This window comes from Heptranchias perlo, chromosome 25, assembly GCF_035084215.1.
Source record: "Heptranchias perlo isolate sHepPer1 chromosome 25, sHepPer1.hap1, whole genome shotgun sequence".
Classification (NCBI taxonomy): domain Eukaryota; kingdom Metazoa; phylum Chordata; class Chondrichthyes; order Hexanchiformes; family Hexanchidae; genus Heptranchias; species Heptranchias perlo.
This window is the reverse complement of record NC_090349.1, coordinates 30688705-30714215: the sequence shown is the minus strand read 5'-3', so window position 1 is coordinate 30714215 and position 25511 is coordinate 30688705. Positions and strand designations below refer to the sequence as shown.

General features: G+C 45.8%; 1 protein-coding gene across 2 annotated transcripts in view; it reads left to right on the top strand.

Annotated features, from left to right (window-relative positions):
- The window catches only part of LOC137342175 (proline dehydrogenase 1, mitochondrial-like), a 41650-nt gene extending 26403 nt beyond the window's left edge, over positions 1 to 15247 (top strand). For both annotated transcript variants that reach the window (XM_068005917.1, XM_068005918.1), the window contains exons 8-14: positions 1992 to 2073; positions 6103 to 6195; positions 6575 to 6721; positions 7664 to 7839; positions 10534 to 10632; positions 11614 to 11702; positions 12276 to 15247. In XM_068005917.1, coding sequence (XP_067862018.1) covers positions 1992 to 2073; positions 6103 to 6195; positions 6575 to 6721; positions 7664 to 7839; positions 10534 to 10632; positions 11614 to 11702; positions 12276 to 12466 — 877 coding nt within the window. In that variant the 3' untranslated portion in view covers positions 12467 to 15247. The remainder of the gene's footprint in view (positions 1 to 1991; positions 2074 to 6102; positions 6196 to 6574; positions 6722 to 7663; positions 7840 to 10533; positions 10633 to 11613; positions 11703 to 12275) is intronic.
- The last annotated feature ends 10264 nt before the right edge of the window (positions 15248 to 25511 follow it).

The window sequence follows — 25511 nt, the reverse complement described above, 5'->3', positions numbered from 1 at the left end:
AAAATTACAGAAAGATATTAATAGACTAAGTGAATGGGCAAAACTGTGGCAAATGGATTTCAGTGTAGCCAAGTGTGAGGTCATCCACTTTGGACCTAAAAAGGATAGATCAGAGTTCCTTCTAAATAGTGAAAAACTGGAAACATTGGAGGTCCAAAGAGACTTAGGGGTCCATGTACATAGATCATTAAAGTTTCAAGGACAGGTACAGAAAATAATCAAAAAGGCTGATGGAACGCTGGTCTTTATATCTAGAGGTCTAGAAGTTATGCTACAGCTATACAAAGCCCTGGTTAGATCACACCTGGAGTAATGTGTTCAGTTCTGGGTACCACACCTTAAGAAGGATGTATTGGCTTAGGAGGGAGTGTGGTGTAGATTTACTAGAGTGATACCTGGACTCCAAGGGTTAAATTACGAGGCGAGATTACACATACTAAGGTTGCATTCCCTGGAATTTAGTTGATTAAGGGGTGATTTGATCAAAGTTTTCCAGATATTAAGGGGAACTAGGGTAGATAAAGAGAAACTATTTCCACTGGTTAGGGAATCTAGGACTAGGGGACATAACCTAAAAATTAGAGCAAGGACTTTCAGGAGTGAAGTTAGGAAACACTTCTACATGCAAAGGGTAGTAGAAGTTTGGACTTCTCTTCTGCAAATGGCAGTTGATGCTAGCTCAATTGTTAATTTTAAATCTGAGATTGATAGATTTTTGTTAACCAATGGTATTAAGGGATATGGGGCTAAGGCGGGTATATGGAGTTAGGTCACAGATCAACCATGATCTCATCTGTTGTTGGGACATTACTAGAGTCTATAATTAAGGATAGAGTTGGGACATTACTAGAGTCTATAATTAAGGATAGAGTGACTGAACACCTTGAAAATTTTCAGCGGAACAGGCTCGAGGGGCTAAATGATCTACTCCTGTTCCTATGTTCCTAATTTAGACTGTGGAATCTCATTCCTACAGGTAGCAAATTGTTGTTGGAGATTTTTGATATTTAAAATGTACAATTTTTTTCTTACTTTTCCTTTCTGTCTCTTTTTTTCTCTCTGTCTTAATCCAATCCTTCTTTCCCTCTCTTGATTTCTCGTTCTGACCCTGATTTGACTCTAATTCACCCGATTTCCTTCTCTGCCTGTTTCTTTCTCAATCCTTAAGTCTCTTTGGTTAAGGATATCTACTGTTGGTCCCGTCGTTCACCAAGGTCCCACATGCCCCATTTGCCCTCGTTGCACCGTTATCAGCTCTCACTTCCAGCAACTTACAGGGCAAAAATTTTTCAAGCTGATGGGTGAGGGGAAAAGTCTAACTAATGGGGCACACCACGAGATGCCTCGCCCCAGCAAATTCTGGGGCATAGTGCCCAAAAAAAAGCTCCTTGATGGCTCACTGAATGTATCCAATGAGTAGTTGCTCCATACAAACCAGGAAGGTCCCAGGTTCTGTCCCAAGTCTGTGCTGAATTAGCTGTTCTCAGCCAGGGCGGTCCTAGGATTACAATTAGCCCGAGTGTCCCTTGGCCAGGGAATGGTAAAATCATCCAGGCTTCCTACTCCTGAACGTTATTCGGTGACCCCTGCTGTAAAGTAAGTCTTGTGCAACTTGAGAGTGGGGACAGGATCTGTTGCGAATTTGATTTCCTGTGTAGCTGAACAGTCTGAAGACACTCGCTGTCCAGACTCGCACATGAAGAATGGCCACTTGGGTGAAGTACTGAGGGCTGCTGGTGTCCAAGGAACTGTATCCTAGCAACAGTAAGTACCTGCAGGATTGGCCGAGGAGAACAAAGAAAGTTGACAAATTGAGGAGGTAGAAAATAAAGAAATGCTGAGAATGGTAAAATGGCATCTGGTTCTGATTACCGAATGCACATGTCCTGTGTTGAATTACTGACACGCGTGTGCTCTCTGTGGGATTGCGTGTCAGATTACCGACACGGGCATATTATTGACCCATGTGTGCCCTTTCTCCTTGTTTTCAGCACTGTAGACCTGCTGGACTGGAACAATCTGATCGACAACAGAACGAAAATTGCCAAGCTCTTTGTAGTTCCAAACCTTCAGGTATGGAACCTTGAATATCACTGTGAGCAATGTGCAGGCTCGTCTGTAGGGGTATGGGATACCTGCATATAAATGATGTGGGTGTGGGATACCTGTGTATAAATGTGAGGGTGTGGGATACCTGTGTATAAATGATGTGGGTGTGGGATACCTTTGTATAAATGATGTGGGTGTGGGATACCTTTGTATAAATGATGTGGGTGTGGGATACCTGTGTATAAATGTGAGGGTGTGGGATACCTGTGTATAAATGATATGGGGTGTGGGATACCTGTGTATTTTTTTTTTGTTTGTTCATGGGATGTGGGCGTCGCTGGCAAGGCCAGCAGTTATTGCCCATCCCTAATTGCCCTTGAGAAGGTGGTGGTGAGCTGGCTTCTTGAACCGCTGCAGTTCGTGTGGTGAAGGTTCTCCCACAGTGCTGATAGGAAGGGAGTTCCAGGATTTTGACCCAGCAACGATGAAGGAACGGCAATATATTTCCAAGTCGGGATGGTGTGTGACTTGGAGGGGAACGTGCAGGTGGTGTTGTTCCCATGTGCCAGCTGCCCTTGTCCTTCTAGGTGGTAGCGGTCGCGGGTTTGGGAGGTGTTGTTGAAGAAGCCTTGGCGAGTTGCTGCAGTGCATCCTGTGGATGGTACACACTGCAGCCACGGTGCACCGATGTTGAAGGGAGTGAATGTTTAGGGTGGTGGATGGGGTGCCAATCAAGCAGGCTGCATTGTCCTGGATGGTGTCGAGCTTCTTGAGTGTTGTTGGAGCTGCACTCATCCAGGCAAGTGGAGAGTATTCCATCACACTCCTGACTTGTGCCTTGTAGATGGTGGAAAGGCTTTGGGGAGTCAGGAGGTGAGTCACTCGCCGCAGAATACCCAGCCTCTGACCTGCTCTTGTAGCCACAGTATTTATGTGGCTGGTCCAGTTAAGTTTCTGGTCAATGGTGACCCCCAGGATGTTTGATGGTGGGGGATTCGGCGATGGTAATGCCGTTGAATGTCAAAGGGAGGTGGTTAGACTCTCTTGTTGGAGATAGTCATTGCCTGGCACTTGTCTGGCGCAAATGTTACTTGCCACTTATTAGCCCAAACCTGGATGTTGTCCAGGTCTTGCTGCATGTGGGCACGGACTGCTTTATTATCTGAGGGGTTGCGAATAGAACTGAACACTGTGCAATCATCAGTAAACATCCTCATTTCTGACCTTATGATGGAGGGAAGTTCATTGATGAAGCAGCTGAAGATGGTTGGGCCCAGGACACTGCCCTGAGGAACTCCTGCAGCAATGTCCTGGGGCTGAGATGATTGGCCTCCAACAACCACTACCATCTTCCTTTGTGCTAGGTATGACTCCAGCCACTGGAGAGTTTTCCCCTGATTCCCATTGACTTCAATTTTACTAGGGCTCCTTGGTGCCACACTCGGTCAAATGCTGCCTTGATGTCAAAGGCAGTCACTCTCACCTCACCTCTGGAATTCAGCTCTTTTGTCCATGTTTGGGCCAAGGCTGTAATGAGGTCTGGAGCCGAGTGGTCCTAGCGGAACCCAAACCGAGCATCGGTGAGCAGGTTATTGGTGAGTAAGTGCCGCTTGATAGCACTGTCGATGACACCTTCCATCACTTTGCTGATGATTGAGAGTAGGCTAATGGGGCGGTAATTGGCCGGATTGGATTTGTCCTGCTTTTTGTGGACAGGACATACCTGGGCAATTTTCCACATTGTCGGGTAGATGCCAGTGTTGTAGCTGTACTGGAACAGCTTGGCTAGAGGCGCGGCTAGTTCTGGAGCACAAGTCTTCAGCACTACAGCCGGGATGCTGTCGGGGCCCATAGCATTTGCTGTATCTGGTGCACTCAGCCGTTTCTTGATATCACGTGGAGTGAATCGAATTGGCTGAAGACTGGCTTCTGTGACGGTGGGGATATCGGGAGGAGGCCAAGAAAGATCATCCACTTGGCACTTCTGGCTGAAGATGGTTGCAAACACTTCAGCCTTGTCTTTTGCACTCACGTGCTGGTCTCTGCCATCATTGAGGAGCTATAAATGTGAGGGTGTGGGATACCTGTGTATAAATGATGTGAGGGTGTGGGATACCTGTGTATAAATGATGTGGGGTGTGGGATACCTGTGTATAAATGATGTGGGGTGCGGGATACCTGTGTATAAATGATGTGGGGTGTGGGATACCTGTGTATAAATGATGTGGGGTGTGGGATACCTGTGTATAAATGATGTGGGGTGTAGGATACCTGTGTATAAATGATGTTGGGTGTGGGATACCTGTGTGTAAATGATGTGAGGGTGTGGGATACCTGTGTATAAATGATGTGGGGTGCGGGATACCTGTGTATAAATGATGTGGGGTGTGGGATACCTGTGTCTAAATGATGTGGGGTATGGGATACCTGTACAGAAATGATGTCTGTGTAAGTCAAGGTATTAAACATATCTATAGGCTGGAACTTTGTAAGGTGTATTGCCCTGAAATTCTCTGGGGGCCTGCTCCACGAGTGCAATTTCCTCTCGTCAAAGACCCGATCCCAAATCCCAGAGATGGGATCATTTGCATAACTGAGGCGGCACGTCACACTTGCAAGGCGCGTCTGCCAGAAGTCTGAACGATCCACAGCCAATCCGCCTGAGGTGCCTCCGGGCCCTGTTGGGCTGAAGAAAAGAAATTTGGAAAATGCCTTCGCTCCCAGCTGACCCTTTGACCCTTCAGGATAAATTAATCGATCCCCTTCAGGATTGGTTACCATACTCTAGTAAAGGTTTGGGGCCTCTAGTAAGCCGATAATGGAACCTATGCTCACTGAGAGCAGGTGTAGGTTCCATCGAGCGTATCACGCAGAATTCCCTGGAGAAGCCCAAGAGCTCGCCCAGACGCACCCTCTTGAAGTGGGGGATGGGCACCCATGGGCCTCCCCCCACCTCGGAATTTAAAGGACCACAATAAAATATGGCAAAGTCCCAGCAGAACTAGGTACTGTTCCAAATTTCTAGTCCCCTGGGGTGTCATTAAGACTATTTGCCCCCTCCAGCCCCAGGAATTTTGGGGCCTATGTATCTTGATGAGGTTTGACCTTTACCCCAACAGCTTTCTCCAGTTGTGTTTTTAAGAAGCTGTATTGCATGTTTCTGTGTTGAAGTTCTTTATTTTTGTCCCCTTGTCGCCCACTGGAGGTTTTTGCCATAAGGGACAGCAATAATGTCTCTATGCTTTACATGCAAAGTAAAGCCCCACCCCCCGCCTCACAATGTTTGATCAAGCACTCCAGAGTTTGGTTAGATATGAAGTAAAGCTCCCCTAATGTACCATTTTGACATTTTCTAATTTCTCTTACTCATCATCCTGTAGCTCAAGTGAGGTTGCCAACCAGGCTAAATTAGGGGTAGTTTTGTGTTATAGGCCCATTCTCAGTCGGAACTGGACTGAGGCTACCCAAACTGATTTTACATAGGAAACAATTACATTTCATCAGTTTGGGCAGGATTCAGAACCAAGTTCCAGAGGTGAAAGGCAAGTATTTGTCAAAGGGTTTTCATCTTTGTGTTCAAATCCCTCCATTGCCTCGCCTCTTCCTATCTCTGCAACCTCCTCCAGCCCTACAGCCCTCTGCAAACTCTGGGTTCCTCCAACTCATGCCTCTTGTGCATCCCCACTTCCTTTGCCCCATTATTGGCAGCAGTGCCTTCAGTTGTCTAGGCCATAAGCTCTGGAATTCCCTCCCTAAACCTTTCCATCTCTCTCTCCTCCTTTAAGATGCTCCTAAAAACCTACCTCTTTGACCAAGCATTTGGTCACCTGTCCTAAAGTCTCCTTCTTTGGCTCGGTGTCAGTTTTTTTTTGATTACATTCCTGTGAAGCGCCTTAGGACATTTTGCCACGTTAAAGGTGCTATATAAATGCAAGTTGTTATTGTTTTTAATGTACAATCGCTGTAGGTACCTTGGATTGTACAAGCCTGCGCGTCCGAGTCAAGTAAAGATTGGGACGGGCTGGAATAACGGATGTTTGTGGTTTGTTGCAGACGGGTGAGATTGAGCCACTTCTCCTACAGTTCACAGAGGAGGAGGAGCTACAGATGAAAAGGATGCTGCAGAGAATGGATGTCCTGGCAAAGGTAGGAGAGGTCAAAAGGCATTGGGAGCTCCACTGGAAACTTAGTATCTTGTAGGTGTGATTGGAAGTGTTTTACTGTGGGGCAGGGGCACTCTCAACTCATCTGAATCACAATAGTCTTGATTCCCAGACACGGCTGTATTTCTCCCACACAGAAATGCTCTTTCCTACCTGGGTTGGATCCTTTCATAGGCGTAAGTCAGCAAACCAGTTGCCACTATTGGTATGAATTTAGTTGCCAGTTTCAAAATGAAGCAGCCAAACCAGTGTGAGAACAGTAAAGTTTGTGCCTTATTTATGCAGAGGGAAGCATGGAGGTGACGCAGCCCTGTTGGTCTGGGACTAAATGAGTAACTTGTTAACTTTCCTACTGTCCACAGAAAGCCTTGGAGTCGAGGGTCCGCCTTATGGTCGACGCTGAGCAGACCTATTTCCAACCGGCTATCAGCCGACTGACCCTGGAGATGCAGCGAAAATTCAACACCGAGAAGCCTGTCATCTTCAATACCTACCAGTGCTACTTGAAGGTAAGGTTAAAGGCTGCATTCCCTGGGGAACCGGCACCTTTCTCAGTTGTTCCTCACTGTGGAGAGCTTTGTACTGTGCCCGGGCTGAAATTGAGGGTTATCGAGAAAAGGCCCGAGTTCTGTGATGGCTGCCTCTGAGCAGATCCCTCAAAGTCCGACCTGAGGGAACTGCGCTTTCTTTGTGCAAGGAGGATCACACTGAATATAATACAATGCTGATAGCACCTGTGGAACTGCTCAGCATGAGGCAGCATCATTAGGAGAGGAGAAAGAAAAATAAAGAACTTGCATTTATATAACGCCTTTTATGACGTCTGGACATCCCAAAGCACTTTCCAGCCAATGAAGTACTTTTGAAGTGTAGTCACTGTTGTAATGTAGGAAACATGGCAGCCAATTTGCACACAGTAAGGTCCCACATACAGCAATAAAAATTGGCCAGGACACTGGGAAAAACTCCCCTGCTCTTCTTCAAATAGTGCTGTGGGATCTTTTACGTTCACCTGAGAGAACAGATGGGGGCCTCGGTTTAGCATCTCAGTCGAAAGATGGCACCTTTGACAGTCCAGCACTCCCTCAGTACAGCGCTGGAGTGTCAGCCTACGTTTTGTGCTCAAGTCCTTGAGCGGAACTTGAACCCACAAACTCTGAGACGACTGACACCTGACCTAGGAGAGGAAATATATGGCACTATCTAGGAGGGCTGAACAGGTGGGGGTGAATGCATTCCAGAGGAGAGTGTTGGACAGAGTAACTGATGGTCAGCGTGAGCTTTACATGTGTAATCAAGCCCTGAACCAACAACTGTCTCTGTAGACAGCTGACACTGGCTGATTCTGTCACTGAACTGCTGTCCAGTACCTCATCAAAGCTGCACTGATTATGAGTGAAGAGGCTGCTTGTGATGCCTTTTCTCCTTTCTTCCCCTCACCCTCCCCCTAGGATGCTTATGATAACGTGTCTGTAGATGTGGAGTTGGCCCGCCGGGAAAACTGGTACTTTGGGGCAAAGCTGGTGAGAGGTGCATACATGGCCCAGGAGCGAAAACGTGCCAAGGAGATTGGATACGAGGATCCCATCAACAAAACCTATGAAGCTACGAATGTCATGTATCACAGGTAGGGATCCTTTCTACAACTGTGGGGTAGTGAAGGGAGCTGGCTTATATCTGTGTAGGGAGGGGAGTCTATCTCTGTAAATTGAGGGGAGTTGGACTCCCTTGCAGTTGCACAGGGTGGGGGATGGGGGGGTGGTTTGTTTCATAGAAAATTTAAGGCACAGAAGAAAGCCATTCAGCCCATCATGTCTGCACCAGCCAAAAATGAGCCACCCAGCCTAATCCCACTTTCCAGCACTTGGTCCGTAGCCCTGTAGGTTATGGCACTTCAAGTGCATATCCAAGTACTTTTTAAATGTGATGAGGGTTTTTGCCTCTACCACCCTTTCAGGCAGTGAGTTCCAGACCCCTACCACCCTCTGGGTGAAACAAATTTCTCTTCAGCTCCCCTCTAATCATTCTACCAATTACTTTAAATCTATGCCCCCTGGTTATTGACCTCTCTGCTGAGGGAAATAGGTCCTTCCTATCTACTTTATCTAGGCCCTTCATAATTTTGTACACCTCAATTAAACCACCCCTCAGCTTCTTCTGTTCCAAAGAAAACAACCCCAGCCTATCCAATCTTTCCTCATAGCTAAAATTCTCCAGTCCTGGCAACATCCTCATAAATCTCCTCTGTACCCTCTCTAGTTCAATCACATCCTTCTTGTAATGTGGTGACCAGAACTGTATGCAGTTCTTAAGCTGTGGCCTAACTGTTTTATACAGTTCTAGCATAACCTCCCTGCTCTTATATTCTACGCCTTGGCTAATAACGGAAAGTATTCTGTATGCCTTCTTAACTGCCTTAACTACATGTCCTGCTACCTTCAGGGATCTGTGGATATGCACTCCATGGTCGCTCACTTCCTCTACACCTCTCAGTATCCTCCCATTTATTGTGTACTCCCTTGCCTTGTTTGACCTCCCCAAATGCATTACCTCACATTTCTCCGGATTGAATTCCATTTGCCACTTTTCTGCCCACCTGACCAGTCCATTGATATCTTCCTACAGTTTATAAGCTTTCCTCCTCACTATCAACTACACGGCCAATTTTTGTATCCTCTGCAAACATTTTAATCATGCCCTCTACATTTAAGTCCAAATCATTAATATATACCACAAAAAGCAAGAGACCTAGTGCTGAGCCCTGTGGAACCCCACTGGAAACAGCCTTCCAGTCACAAAAACACCCGTCGACCATTACCCTTTGCTTCCTGCCACTGAGCCAATTTTGGACCCAACTTGCCACTTTCTCTAGGATCACATGGGCTTGTACTTTTTTGAATAGTCTGCCATGTGGGGCCTTGTCAAAAGCCTTGCTAAAATCCATGTACACTACATCAAATGCACTCCTGTCATCGACCCTCCTTGTTACCTTCTCAAAAAATTCAATTTAGTTAGTCAGACTTGACCTTCCCTTAACAAATCCATGCTGACTGTCCTTGATTAATCCGTGTCTTTCTAAGTGACGATTTATGCTGTCCCTCAGAATTGATTCCAATAATTTGCCCACCACCAAGGTTAGACTGACTGGCCTGTAATTACTCGGTCTATCCTTCTCTCCCTTCTTAAACAACGATACAACGTTAGCAATCCTCCGGCACCACGCCTATATCCAGTGAGGATTGGAAAATGATGGTCAGAGCCTCCGCTATTTCCTCCCTTGCCTCTTTTAACAGCCTGGGATACATTTCATCCGGGCCTGGTGATTTATCTACTTTCAAAGATGCTAATCCTCTTAATACTTTCTGTTTCACTATATTTATCCCATCCAATATTTCACACTCCTCCTTCTTAACTACAATGTCTGCATCGTCTATCTCTTTTGTGAAGACAGATGCAAAGTATTCATTAAGAACTATACCAACATCTTCCGCCTCCATACATAGGTTACCTTTTTGGTCTCTAATAGGCCCTACTCTTTCCTTAGTTATCCTCTTGGTCTTAATGTATTAATAAAACATCTTTGAGTTTTCCTTGATTTTACTTGCCAATATTTTTTCATATCCTCTTTGCTTTCCTAATTTCCTTTTTAATTTCACCCCTGCACTTTATAATTGCGATTTTGTCTGTGGCCAAATGTTGTATTTCGTGCTTGGCTCGGGTGCTCCTTGCGAAACCTCTTTGACTATCACGTGAAGGAGCTGTGACCTTTTATGGCAGAGAGTTCGATGGAGAGTTCACAACTCTGGTCAGTCTGCACTGCTAAATGTTTCGGGTTGGCTGTGAATTGGTGAACTAGCCACATCATTTAAAAAAAACACACACACAAGCCAGTTCCTGACACGGCAGTGCCAGGGTGATACAGTGGCACAACAATGCACACAGAGGGGGCACAACATGGATTCATGCCCACCTCCTATTCTCCGTCCCCTTCCCTCACACTTTATCAGCGTGGGGAAGCGAATGCAGAGACCTAATGTTTCTTCTGGAGGATGTTGGAGGAAGATTCCCTCCCCCAGACCGCTGTTGCCTCCAAGTGGGATTGGCCAAGGCCTCAGCACTGCTTGATGGCCACCTGGAGTTATTGTGTGAACAGAGTTGGACCTTAAGCCAAATGAACAACGATAAGTGCTTTACGTCTGTCCTGTAAGTTGTCGTTGGAGGTGGGTGTTTATTTCTCTGTTGTTTTGTGTATGATGGGCGAGTGCTGCTGTGGACCCTCCGGCTTTCTGGAGTTCCTGATCTTCTGCCGTCGTCATTTCAGGTGCTTAGATTACATCCTGGAAGAAATCAAAGTGAACAGGAAGGCCAACGTGATGGTGGCCTCACACAATGAGCAAACAGTCGGATATGCACTGCAGAGGTAATGAGGAAACGCATGGCCGTGCATCTTTTTGGGTGGTGTACTTCTAATGTGATTCTAGGATAAGGGAGATTATTGCATTGCCATCCCTTTTACACCCCATCTCAGGTAGGGGTTATGACATAGATGGACCATTGTTTGGGTAGGAGTGGTATTGCTATGTCTCTCACCGCCCCCCCCCCCCACCCAGGAATTCCATCTTCCACCGCCAGTGTGTTACTGGGGAAGGACTAGTGGATTGAAAATTAGTGGTGTGAGGGGCTAAATAAAAAAAAAAGCTGCTCTTATTTGTTTTAAAATCCTCCCGCTCTTTCACTGCCCCGAGATGTGTCCTTAGCATGGCCCGTCACATCGATTAATGACAATCCCATACTGTTTGAATATTTTATTTGTACCTGACATGAATTTAGTCTCCATCCATCAGAGATCAACGTACTTGGGCAAGTGCTGGGCATGTCCGATCAGACTGGCTTTGGCTTCCCTCTGGGTACATGAGCTGAATGCTTCCTGGTCCCCTGTCACTACTTCTCATTCCAGGTATAAAAGCTTCTGAATACCACTAGTAAAAAAAATCTAGTCAGTTCTTTGTTGCCACTGGGGGGATGATAGTGCCAGAGACGGTATCTGCTATTGCTGAGCCCCAGTGCACCCCTTGGCCAAATGTAAAAGGAGTGTCTTTCTGTGTTTCAGCTGTAGACTTTCTCCTGTTTTCTTGCCAAGTCTAATATTCATGTTGCACCATAGGGCACTCGATGCCTTAGACTGTGTAAGATCATAATTTGTACCTTGACCCTGATTGTTGAATCCATAACCGAGGCTTTAATGAGTAGAGGAGATCTGTTCTGACTGTAACTTGACTGCTCACACCCACCACTATCTCTGCTCTATCTGCCCAACGCCTGCCAAAAATAAATCTAATCTCGACGTGCTGGTATGAATTTCTGTTCATTAGTTGCTAACTCCCTGTTCTTTTTCTCACAGAATGCACGATCTTGGCCTCCATCCATTAGCAAAGAAAATCTACTTTGGCCAATTACTGGGCATGTCTGATCAGATCAGCTTCCCTCTGGGTACGTGAGCTAGAAACAAATGATCCTTCACTAACTGCTGGGTAATGTAACCTCAGTGAATCCAATGTCCAGGTAATATCCTCCTGCCAGGATCCTGATTCTCTTCAGTGTCACTCAAGGCAGTGCGGGGACTTCCTCAGTGTTTAACGAGACTCCATGTTGGATCCTAACTTTGAGAGAATCTCTATAGTGTTCCCCATTTCCTGGGATATATTCCAGAAATGTTAAATCCACTGGGATTATAGATAATATTTTATGGAGATTTGTGTCACAAGATAAAGTTTCTAAAAGAAAAATCTGGGGAATTTATATCTTTAAGGATCCTGGAAGATATGAGGTGGGTTTAAGTGTCTGGCAAGGTCCAGTTAACAGGATGCAATGGAGCTAACTGGTAATGACCCCTCACTCCCACATTACGTGCTGGAGGATTTGTGAGAGTAGACTTGGTCAGAACTCTTTATTCCAAATTGTAGGTCTTAAGAATTAGATGACACTGAAATAATGCGGCCTGGACTTGGCCGGGGCTTCGGGAGTGTTTTTGTAAACTAACCCTCTTTATTCTGTCTCTCGCAGGCCAGGCTGGATACCCAGTGTACAAATATGTCCCCTACGGTCCGGTGGAGGAGGTTTTGCCCTACCTGTCCAGGCGCGCACAGGAAAACAGGGGCATGGTGGCAGGAACCCAGCGGGAACGTCGGCTCCTGTGGAACGAGCTAAAACGCAGAATCTTGAAGGGGGAGCTATTCTACAAGCCTGCGTATTAGAGGGGTCTGTGCAGGGGAGGGCCTGGCAGTCGGGTTTCAGGAGTGAGCATTGGGGAGGAGGGGGTCGCTGTATGTCGATGCACGAAGCACTTTAATAGTGCGGGGGAGGGGGTGCTCTCCTGTGACTCGATTAGTGGTATTCAAAGCTTTGGGGACAAGCGTTGATCCTCAAGCAAGGTTTTAAGTAAAATAATTCTGCCCCGGTGCTTAGTGGGCCTTCAGTATATATGAGCCACCGTTGGGCCTTGCTCTTCCTCCTGTGATTGTCGAGCACTTTCCTTCTACTGACTGTCAACGGCATCCAGAGCCTATCGGATAGGTTGACGTTTTGAAAATACAGCTATTTAATAAATATATGTTGTGGAATTTTTACAAAAAATTCTGACCGGTATTATGGGAGGGGGCGAGATGTTCCGCGGGCGTTCTCCTGCTCGTCTTACGTAACTTTGGCGGAAGAGCCACGGGGATATGGCGTACACACCGTGTACACCATATTTCTAGGGTTTCCGCTGCTGTACCGCTGAAGTTGCGTCAGACGAACAGGAAAACTCCCAGGGAAATTCTCCCCTTTCCCCCTTGCTCTGTCTCCCTGCGTAGGTTTGATCCTCACCAACTGCATTCAGTAATGCAAAATCGTTTCACCCTTTCTTCAATTTTTTTTTTAAAATGGCAGTGGCGGGACTAAGAGTTTATTGCCTCTAACTCATGCAGGCTCTTCCGCTGATGTACTTCGCCCTAAACTTTCCTTCAGACGGTTAGGAAGAGCGAGGGGAGACTCTGCTCAGCGGCTTTGTAGAAGGATTTCCACACCCTTATTGCTGTTTAGGAGCGAGCATCAGTCGCCGTACAGGATGAGACCTGCATTACGGATTGAGCACTATTTACATCTCACAAGCTGTCTGGCCTGTGCCACGTGCAAAGCCATGTGTGCTGAATACTACATTGGAGCGTGCTTGCTTGATTTAGACAGTATGTTTTCATGTGTCGGTATTAAGCTGCTACTGCAGTTCCAGAGCACTGATAAGTGTGACCTCAAACTGTCAGCACTGGAAGTGAACTAAATAATCTTCAATTGTAACTTTGCCTCATTTATAATATGCAAATTAGCCCTATTCTGTATGTGATTTATCAAGAGTTTTGGGTAAATACATTGTTACAGATCTAACACATTAATCTGCCATCGGCTTGTTATAACCTAACCTCAGATGTTAAGACCACGACATAGTGTGCAGTACAAATGGTTGTCTCGCGGGTGATATTCTGGTCTCTATACAACTGGTGGGCTGACCCAATTAATATAAAAGCACTTCTCACCATTTTAATCACAAATATGTGAACCATTCTAGTCAATCTGCAGCACCCTACTTTAAAGGGAAATGTTAGACTTTACCACCTTACTGTGTAATGGGCACAGAACTAACCCACAGAGGAGCATTAGGTCATCAATTAGAGACCAGACTGACCAGCTTTCAGTGAACAGGTCACAAGGTGCTTTGGTTACTATGACTGGATAATGGAAAAAGGTGGGCTCTATTGGTTAAACTGTTCCCATTTTGGGCAGCTACTATCCCATCAGACGCTTCCAAATGTAGAATAAAGCTCTCTCTATGCTATCCCATCATGTATTTCAAGGTCAAATATATCAAAAGTCAGTCAAACTTTCCTCAAACACTGTGCCTGACTTGGGAATGCGTGGTGCGATAGCAGGGCTTGGATGGTCCATCTCGCTCTGCTCCAACAATGTGCCTCATCCTTTATCTGAGAAGAGTGTCTTTGCTGCAGCATTTGTCCATTCCCCATCCTGTGGCCTTGTACGAATGATACTGACAATTTAGTGCCATATCAAGGGAGGACCTCATTGTAGACAGCAGAGAGAAGAGGGATTCTTCTCAAGTGGTGAGGGGGCAGAGGTAGGCCTGATCACAACACAATGACTATTGTGCTGCTGTTGACTTGGATGTTGAAATGTTACTGTTGTTTTCTCTTTTGCGCCCTAGGAAGGCGAGATGATATTTTTTCCCTTTTTTGGGGGTATTGTGTTTGCTGCAGGCGTTCATGAATTGGATTGTGCCCATTTTGCTAGGAATTGAGAGATTTGATGCGTCCGTCCTACGAGTGCGAGTGAAGGGACAGATCAACCAATGGACACACACGATCAGTGCTGAAACGCCTGGCGACACGTGATTTTATTGTGTTGATGTGAAAGTGAGATCTACGTTTCAGTGGCTTTTTAATGTTCATTTAAAGGTTTGAGAAATGTGCAGTGAGATGGGAGGAAAAGGGGCGCGTAGCTCAGCAAGCCTGAAATAAGGGGAGAAGCAAAATGAGCTTCAGAAATGTAGGACTCTATGCCACTCATTTAGAAAAACCTGTGTTTTTGCCAACCCACTGCTGTTTTTTACCCTTGAAGGGCTTGACCAGGTCAGAATGCCTGTGGAGCTGTTGTGAAGTCACCCTTTTTTATCTTGGGAGTTCCTGAGACATAGTGCCGTTAGGAGTGAGGTCTTGACTACATGTCAAAGCTGCTAATGTAGTGTGAGACCCACCCCACCCATCTCACAGCACAAGTAACTGGAGAGATCACTGGCCCGACTGAAGTTTCAGATTATTTAAACTGGTCTGATGGGTCATCAGGGTGGGGGGGAGGATCTGAGTCGGCGGGGACCGTGGTGCCAAGGGGTTTGTTTTAATTTGTTTGGACGGTTTTACTGTGTTCTTTACTGATTTATCTTGTGTGTGTTCCATCTTGTCTCAGGTTTTCAATAAATCTATTTGTGTATATATTGTTTAATATATGTGTCATTTTTTAATGTTTAAGTCAGCCGAGTGTTTGATAGACCATAAGAGATAGGAGCAGGAGTAGGCCATTTGGCCCCTCGAGCCTGCTCCGCCATTCAATGAGATCATGGCTGATCTGATTTTTATCTCAACTCCACTTTCCTGCCTTTTCCCCATATCCTTTGACTCCCTTGCTAATCAAAAATTTGTCTAACTCAGCCTTGAATCTATTCAATGACTCGGCCTCCACAGCTTTTTGGGGTAAAGATTTCCAAACATTCACGACCCTCTGGGAGAAGAAATTCTTCCTAATTTCTGTCTTAAACGGGCGACCCCTTATTCTGAGACTATGCTCCCTAGTTTTAGATTCCCCCATGAGGGGTAACATCCTCTCAGCATCTACCCTATCGAGTCCCCTCAGAATCTTGTATGTTTCAATAAGATCTCCTCTCATTCTTCTAAAATCCAATGAGTATAGACCCAACCTGTTCAATCTTTCCTCATAAGACAACCCTTCCATTCTCAGAATCAACCTAATGAACCTTCTCTGAACTGCCTCCAATGCAAGTATGTCCTTCCTTAAATAAGGGCACCAGAACTGTATGCAGTACTCCAGGTGTGGTCTCACCAGCACCCTGTACAGTTGTAGCATAACTTCCTTGCTTTTATACTCCATCCCCCTAGAAATAAAGGCCAATATTCCATTTGCCTTCCGGATTACCTGCTGCACCTGTGTGTTGACCTTTTGTGTTTCATGTACGAGGACACCCAGATCCCTCTGTACCGCAGCATTTTGTAGTATTTCTCCATTCAAATAGTATTTTGCTTTTTTATTTTTCCTCCCAAAGTGGGTGACTTCACATTTTCCCACATTATATTCCATCAGCCAAATTTTTGCCCATTTGCTTAACCTGTCAATATCCCTTTGCAGACACTTTGTGTCCTCATCGCAACTTGCTTTTCCACCTATCTTTGTATCATCAGCAAATTTGGCCACAAGACACTCTCTTCCTTCATCCAAGTCATTGATATATATTGTAAATAGTTGAGGCCCCAGCACTGAGCCCTGTGGCACCCCACTAGTTACAGATTGCCATTTTGAAAATGACAGTGTTATCCCGACTCTTTGTTTTCTGTTAGTTAGCCAATCCTCTATCCAGGCCAGTATATTACCCCCAACACCATGAGCTCTTATCTTGTGCAGTAATCTTTTATGTGGCACCTTATCGAATGCCTTTTGGAAATCCAAATATACTGCATCCATTGGTTCCCCTTTATCCACCCTGCCCGTTACTTCCTCAAAGAACTCTAATAAATTTGTCAGACTTGATTTCCCCTTCATAAAACCATGTTGACTCTCCTTGATTGTATTATGAGTCTCCAAATGTCCTGCTATTACTTCCTTAATAATGGATTCCAGCATTTTCCCAATGACAGATGTTAGGCTAACTGGTCTATAGTTACCTGCTTTCTGTCTCACTCCCTTCTTGAATAGGGGTGTTATGTTTGCGGTTTTCCAATCCACTGGGACCTTTCCAGAATCTAGTGAATTCTGGATGATTACAACCAATGCATCCACTATCTCTGTAGCCATTTCCTTTAAGACCCTCGGATGCAAGCCATCAGGTCCAGGGGACTTGTCAGCCTTTAGGACCCATTAGTTTACCTAGTACTTTTTCTCTAGTGATAGTGATTGTTTTTAGTTCCTCTCTCCCCTTTGCCCCTTGATTTTCTACTATTATTGGTATATTATTAGTGTCTTCTACTGTGCCGACAGATACAAAATATCTGTTCAATTCCTCAGCAATTTCCTTGTTTTCCATTATTATTTCCCCAGTCTCATCCTCGAAGGGACCAATGTTTACTTTAGCTACCCTCTTCCTTTTTATATACTTGTAGAAGCTTTTACTGTCAGTTGTTATATTTTTTGCTAGTTTACTCTCATAATTTATTTTCTCCCTCTTTATTATTCTTTTAGTCATCCTTTGCTGGTTTTTAAAGTTTTCCCAATCTTCGGGCTTACCAGTAATCTTGGCATGTTGTATGCTTTTTCTTTTAACCTGATACCATCCTTGACTTCCTTAGTTAGCCATGGTTGGTTCACCCTTTTTGTGGAGTCTTTCCTCCTCACAGGGATATATTTTTGTTGCGAGTCATAAAATATCTTTTTAAATGTTTGCCACTGCTTATCCACCATCATACCATCTAATCTGTTTACCCAGTCCACTTTAGCCAATTCCACCCTCATTCCTTTATAATTGCCCTTATTTAAGTTTAATACAGTAGTTTCAGACCCATGATCCTCGGTCTCAAACTGGATGTGAAATTCTATCATGTTATGATCCCTGCTTCCCAAGGGATCCTTCACTTTGAGATCATTAATTAATCCTGTTTCGTTACCCACTACCAGATCCAAAATGGCCTGTTCCCTGGTTGGTTCCCTGACCTATTGGTCTAAGAAACAGTCCCTAATACACTCTATGAACTCCTCCTCAGGGCTATTTTTGCTAATTTGATTTGTCCAATCTATGTGAAAGTTAAAATCGCCCATGATTATTGCATTACCTTTTTTACAAGCCCCCCTTATTTCCTGATTAATATTTTGCCCTACAGTGTAGCTACTGTTAGGGGGCCTTTATACTCCACCAGTGATTTCTTTCCCTTGCTATTTCTTACCTCCACCCAAATTGATTCGACATCTTGATCTTCTGAGCCAAGATCATTTCTCACTATTATACCAGTTTCATCCTTTATTAACAGAGCTACCCCACCACCTTTACCTTTTTTCCTATTCCTTCCGAAATGTTAAATAACCCTGAATATTTAGCTCCCAACCTTTGTCACCTTGCAACTACGTCTCTGTAATGGCCACGAGATCGTTCCCATTTGTTTCTATTTATGCCGTCAATACATCTAATTACGAATGCTGCGCGCATCCAGATAAAGAACCTTTAATTTTGTCTTTTTACCATTCTTTCCTACCCCGGCCCCATTTGCTAGTGCACTCATGTTTGTACACTCTGTCCCTTCTTGACACACTCTGCTTATCGTTACCCCCGTCACTTTCCTGTACTACTTCCTTGTCTTTTCTCTTTATCAATCTAAACTTTGCCCCACCTGAGCCCTCCCCCACCTTGATTTAGTTTAACGCCTTCTCTACCACCCAAGTTATTCAGTTTTCCAGAACACTGGTCCCACCATGGTTCAGGTGAAGCCTGTCCCAATGGAACAGCTCCCTCTTTCCCCAGTACTGGTGCCAGTGCCCCATGAATCAAAACCTACTTCTCCCACACCAATCTTTGAGCCAGGTATTCATCTCTCTGTTCTGATTTACCCTGTGCCAATCTGCTCGTGGTTCAGGTAATAATCCGGAGATTATCACCTTTGTGGTTCTGCTTTTTAATTTAGTCCCCAGCTGCTCAAACTCCCTCAGCAGAACTCTTTCTTAGTCCTCCCTTAGCGGAACCTTTTCCTTGATGAATCCCGGCACTGTGCTTAAGTCTCCAAACCAAGCTACTGAGCAATCCAAAATAAATGCTGCAAATACACAGCAGGTCCCTCAGCATCTGAAATGGGAAAAGGACAAGTTCTGACCAAAGATATACAGCACAAATATTAATGCATCATTACCCTTCCATTTTAATTGCGGGCTGGAGAGCACAGAAGTGGGGGAAAAAAACTCAGCTTGAGGAACTCCCTTGAGCAACATGTGAATAGCACAACTTGCCATAAAGTGTGAGTGCATTGGCAGCACCTCCTAACCATAGCATGGACATAAACCCCACCCCACTGCATGGTGATTCCACCAGTTGGAGGACCATGACTCTTGGTTTTAACATACGTCTACATTCAGGTTAGTACCTTATGGACAGCCTGGATTTTGCACCCACCATTTCTCACAGTAAATTACTGATTTTGCCTCTGCCGTGGGGAGATGTTGAGTGAAGGCCTGTTGTTTCCTCATAGAGAGGTAGAGAATGAACACCTCTTGTACAACGACTGGCGCCCAATTGAACTCGCAACGATGTGAAAATGTGACATTGGAAGGAATAAAATCACTTTTTACAATGTTGGCTGCTTCTTCCTGTACTCTGTTGATGCTCCACACACATCCCCTCCCTACCCCACAATCCCATCTATGCAGTGCTGTGCTCTGCTGGACGGGATATCATATGATCATAACCAGAGCGCTCATCATTCCAAACTTATTGTGGCTACACCAGGGTGCAAGAGTGCCTCAGTGATGCTAATCTATTCTTGGGGCAATACTATGCTCCCTGGACAGTATGCTGGAATTTAGCTTGTACAGAGACATAACAGATGAATAGATATGTACATAGGTACACAATGGGATCTGCAGTCATTAATCAGCACACTGGAAGCTCTTGTTTCATAGGGAGTATTGCAGAAAGCAGTAGTTTTTCATGTGTATCTAATACTACAAGTGAAGTTCATATTTGTATCATTAGGCCCTCAACTTAGTCTCACATCATTATCAAGTAAACTTTGGATGTCAGAGCAGAGAAGGTGTGAGGAATAGGGTGAGGTTCTGTTTGAATCCTGTTGGTTGACAATCCGGTAATATAAACCACACAAATTTAGCATCTTCCAGGTTTTGACCTTCCAGGATATGCTTTATGGAATCCTGATTGTGAGAAATACTTGTGAATCCATAAAGGCTTTGTGGCCAATTAAAACTAATAGCACAAACACATCATGCTTGCAGGATAAAAGAGCTACTTCAGCTCAGCAGAATATGGAATACTCTCCTCACCAATTCTGTTGGTGAAATGAGACACTTTATACTTCTGATATAGAAGCCTCATACCTTGGTGTCTCCACTGTTGGTAGGTTCCGATAACACTCAAACACAATTTCCTCTTCACTCGTGTCATGGAAATAAAATACCTCGAGCCCAACAATCCACAGTGCTGTTTACACTGCATTTTCAGGGGGAGGGGAAACACATCGGCCCACTGAGGACATGCACTGCTGACCCTGCTGGAACTCGTGGAGTTAGCTCATTTACAAATTGAGTGTTAGGATAGGAGTACGAATCCCGTGTCAAACAGGAATAAAGCAATGGGGGGGAATTAAAAACCTGCAGCAACTTAATATGGAGGGACAGCAAGTAAGTGGCGGTTTCTCCTCCAGCTTTTGTCAGAATATAGAACATGCAATGATGTCTTACCAGGCAATTCCTGTACCTTTTTCAAGACTGGAAGATTGGCTTCAATGTCCAGTGGTGGTAGAGAAACCAAGGATGGTCTCAGGCAACTGGAGTCGAACCAAACGAGCGAACCCAGAATTGAGTGATGTTGACCTACAGGTCCTCATTGATGAAAGAGATCGCCTGCTGAGCTCGCTGGGAAGGAAGCCCATGAAGGATTTGGCCTGAACTATGTGGAGGGAGAGGGCAGTGACACTGAGCATCACCTCTCTGACCCCCAGGAGTAGACCAGTGCCAGAAGTTCAATAACCTGATGAGGACAGGGATGTAAGAGAATTCCCACTTTCCCCTTTTCACTTGGGCACTATGGGATCCCTGCCCACCCCATTGAATACCCTCCCTTAAATGGAATGGCAAGTCATCATACACAGCACACTGTGGTTCAATGGCTTTCTACCTCTTCCACCTACAACCTGTGCTTGGAACTGCCATCTGAAACCTGATTACCATGCAGCCCTTACAGCTCCATCCTCTGCTGTGCTGAGATGAAATAGCTCTTTTTTTTCCTGAAAGTGCAGTGTGTTCCAGCACTTCTACTCACTATTACATCGGCTGCTAGCTGGGAGAAATCCTGCAGATGCTTGCCATCACCTAATGCTGTCAATCTTGTTAGAATCATAGAAGCATACAGCACAGAAGGAGGCCATTCAGCCCATCATGCCTGTGCCGGCTCATTGAAAGAGCCATCTAATTAGACCCACTCCCCTGTTCTTTCCTCATAGCCCTGCAAATTTTTCCTTTTCAAGTATATATCCAATTCCCTTTTGAAAATTACTTTTGAATCTGCTTCCATCACTTGTGTAAAAGAAATTCTCCTCATCTCCCCTCTGATTCTTTTGCCGATTACCTTAAATCTGTGTCTGGTTACCAACCCTCCTGCCAGTGGAAACAGTTACTTCTTATTTACTCTATCAAAATCCTTCATAATTAAGAACACCTCTATTAAATCTCCCCTTAACCTTCTCTACTCTAAGGAGAACAATCCCAGCTTCTCTAGTCTCTCCACATAACTAAAATCCATCATCCCTGGTATCATTCCAGTTTTAGAAGTAATATGGCTGCAAATTTCCCTTGTAGCCATCACGGAAGATTCCTCCTTCTTCCACGGAAGAAGTCCTGATCCTCATCAACCTGAGTTCTATGTTCTTCATCCTCCACGGCAGCTGAGCCCACCTTCTCCTGGGAATCCACTTCCTTTCCTTCATGAATTGTGAAGTTACAAAGCACACAGGAAGCAATAATTATGCAAGAGACCCATTCAGCAGCATACAGCAGTGCCTCTACAGAACTTTCCCTCAAACCCCTATAGGCCTCTCAATTACTACTCTAGTTGATGAATGAGCCTCATTGTAACTATATTCAGCTGGTGAGCTAGCACTGAAAGTGGGGTCATAAGGCATGGAAGCAGGCAGTACACTTTGTCACCCAGACGCGATCCCAAGACTTCAATGTCTTTGTTGAATAGAGCAGGAGGCGGGAGTTCCTCAGGACAAAAGCATTATGACAACATCCTGCAAATTTTAACATTGACAATTTGTTGTTCCTGGTCATAAACAATGTGAATATTGAGAGAGTGGAATCCCTTTTTGTTCAGGAAATTTGTATGTATTCATATTAGGAGTCTGCATTTTCCCCATTTTCTCTTATTTTTTTCAAACTCTTTCTTGGGATGTGGCTGTTGCCCATCCCTAGTTACCCTGAGAAGGTGGCGATACAAGTGACGGCAGTTAAGAGTCAACCAGTGTGGGACTGGTGTCACATATAGGCCAGACTTTTTTTTTATTCGTTCACGGGATGTGGGCGTCGCTGGTGAGGCCAGCATTTATTGCCCATCCCTAATTGCCCTCGAGAAGGTGGTGGTGAGCCGCCTTCTTGAACCGCTGCAGTCCGTGTGGTGACGGTTCTCCCACAGTGCTGTTAGGAAGGGAGTTCCAGGATTTTGACCCAGCGACAATGAAGGAACGGCGATATATTTCCAAGTCGGGATGGTGTGTGACTTGGAGGGGAACGTGCAGGTGGTGTTGTTCCCATGCGCCTGCTGCCCTTGTCCTTCTAGGTGGTAGAGGTCGCGGGTTTGGGAGGTGCTGTCGAAGAAGCCTTGGCGAGTTGCTGCAGTGCATCCTGTGGATGGTGCACACTGCAGCCACAGTGCGCCGGTGGTGAAGGGAGTGAATGTTTAGGGTGGTGGATGAGGTGCCAATCAAGCGGGCTGCTTTATCTTGGATGGTGTTGAGCTTCTTGAGTGTTGTTGGAGCTGCACTCATCCAGGCAAGTGGAGAGTATTCCATCACACTCCTGACTTGTGCCTTGTAGATGGTGGAAAGGCTTTGGGGAGTCAGGAGGTGAGTCACTCGCCGCAGAATATCCAGCCTCTGACCTGCTCTCGTAGCCACAGTATTTATATGGCTGGTCCAGTTAAGTTTCTGGTCAATGGTGACCCCCAGGATGTTGATGGTGGGGGATTCGGCGATGGTAATGCCGTTGAATGTCAAGGGGAGGTGGTTAGACACTCTCTTGTTGGAGATGGTCATTGCCTGGCACTTAACTGGCGCGAATGTTACTTGCCACTTATGAGCCCAAGCCTGGATGTTGTCCAGGTCTTGCTGCATGCGGGCTCGGACTGCTTCATTATCTGAGGGGTTGCGAATGGAACTGAACACTGTGCAGTCATCAGCGAACATCCCCATTTCTGACCTTATGATGGAGGGAAGGTCATTGATGAAGCAGCTGAACATGGTTGGGCCCAGGACACTGCCCTGAGGAACTCCTGCAGCAATGCCCTGGGGCTGAGATGATTGGCCTCCAACAACCACTACCATCTTCCTTTGTGCCAGGTATGACTCCAGCCACTGGAGAGTTTTCCCCCTGATTCCCATTGACTTCAATTTTACTAGGGCTCCTTGATGCCACACTCGGTCAAATGCTGCCTTGATGTGAAGGGCAGTCACTCTCACCTCACCTCTGGAATTCAGCTCTTTTGTCCATGTTTGGACCAACGCTGTAATGAGGTCTGGAGCCGAGTGGTCCTGGCGGAACCCAAACTGAGCATCGGTGAGCAGGTTATTGGTGAGTAAGTGCCGCTTGATAGCACTGTCGACGACACCTTCCATCACTTTGCTGATGATTGAGAGTAGACTGATGGGGCGGTAATTGGCCGGATTGGATTTGTCCTGCTTTTTGTGGACAGGACATACCTGGGCAATTTTCCACATTGTCGGGTAGATGCCAGTGTTGTAGCTGTACTGGAACAGCTTGGCTAGAGGCGCAGCTAGTTCTGGAGCACAAGTCTTCAGCACTACAGCTGGGATGTTGTCGGGGCCCATAGCCTTTGCCGTATCCAGTGCACTCAGCCGTTTCTTGATATCACGTGGAGTGAATCGAATTGGCCGAAGACTGGCTTCCGCGATGGTGGGGATATAGGGAGGAGGCTGAGATGGATCATCCACTCGGCACTTCTGGCTGAAGATGGTTGCAAACGCTTCAGCCTTGTCTTTTGCACTCACGTGCTGGACTCTGCCATCATTGAGAATGGGAATGTTTGCAGAGCCTCCTCCTCCCGTTAGTTGTTTAATTGTCCACCACCATTCACGACTGGATGTGGCAGGACTGCAGAGCTTTGATCTGATCCGTTGGTTGTGGAATCGCTTAGCTCTGTCTATAGCATGTTGCTTCCGCTGTTTAGCATGCATGTAGTCCTGTGTTGTAGCTTCACCAGGTTGGCACCTCATTTTTAGGTACGCCTGGTGCTGCTCCTGGCATGCTCTTCTACACTCCTCATTGAACCAGGGTTGATCCCCTGGCTTGTTGGTAATGGTAGAGTGAGGAATATGCCGGGCCATGAGGTTACAGATTGTGCTGGAATACAATTCTGCTGCTGCTGATGGCCCACAGCGCCTCATGGATGCCCAGTTTTGAGCTGCTAGATCTGTTCTGAATCTATCCCATTTAGCACGGTGGTAGTGCCACACAACAAGATGGATGGTGTCCTCAGTGCGAAGACGGGACTTCATCTCCACGAGGACTGTGCGGTGGTCACTCCTACCAATACTGTCATGGACAGATGCATTTGCTACACGTAGATTGGTGAGGACGAGGTCAAGTAAGTTTTTCCCTCGTGTTGGTTCGCTCACCACCTGCCGCAGGCCCAGTCTAGCAGCTATGTCCTTCAGGACTTGGCCAGCTCGGTCAGTAGTGGTGCTACCGAGCCACTCTTGTTGATGGACATTGAAGTCCCCCACCCAGAGTACATTCTGTGCCCTTGCTACCCTCAGTGCTTCCTCCAAGTGGTGCTCAACATGGAGGACTGATTCATCAGCTGAGGGAGGACAGTAGGTGGTAATCAGCAGGAGGTTTCCTTGCCCATGTTTGACCTGATGCCATGAGATTTCATGGGGTCCAGAGTCAATGTTGAGGACTCCCAGCGCCACTCCCTCCTGACTGTATATCACTGTACCGCCACCTCTGGTGGGTCTGTCCTGCCGGTGGGACAGGACATACCCAGGGATGGTGATGGAAGAGTCTGGGACGTTGGCTGAAAGATATGATTCTGTCAGTATGGCTATGTCAGGCTGTTGCTTGACTCGTCTGTGGGACAGCTCTCCCAATTTTGGCACAAGTCCCCAGATGTTAGTAAGGAGGACCTTGCAGGGTCGACTGGGCTTGGTGTTTTGCCGTTGTCGTGTCTGGTGCCTAGTGGTCTGATGCCGGGTGGTCCGTCCGGTTTTATTCTTATTATGACTTTTCGTAGCGAGATTTTACAACTTAGTGGCTTGCTAGGCCATTTCAGAGGGCAATTAAGAATCAACCACATTGCTGTGGGTCTGGAGTCACATATAGACTGAGTAAAGTTATCAGATTTCCTTCCCTAAAGGACATTAATGAACCAGTTTACCCCCTTTACAACAATCCAAAAGCTTCATGGTCACTTTTACCTACAGATTTTTTTTAACTGAATTCAGATTCTCAAACTGCTACAGTGAGATTGGAACATGTATTCTCTAGATTATTATTACGATGTGGAGATGCCGGTGATGGACT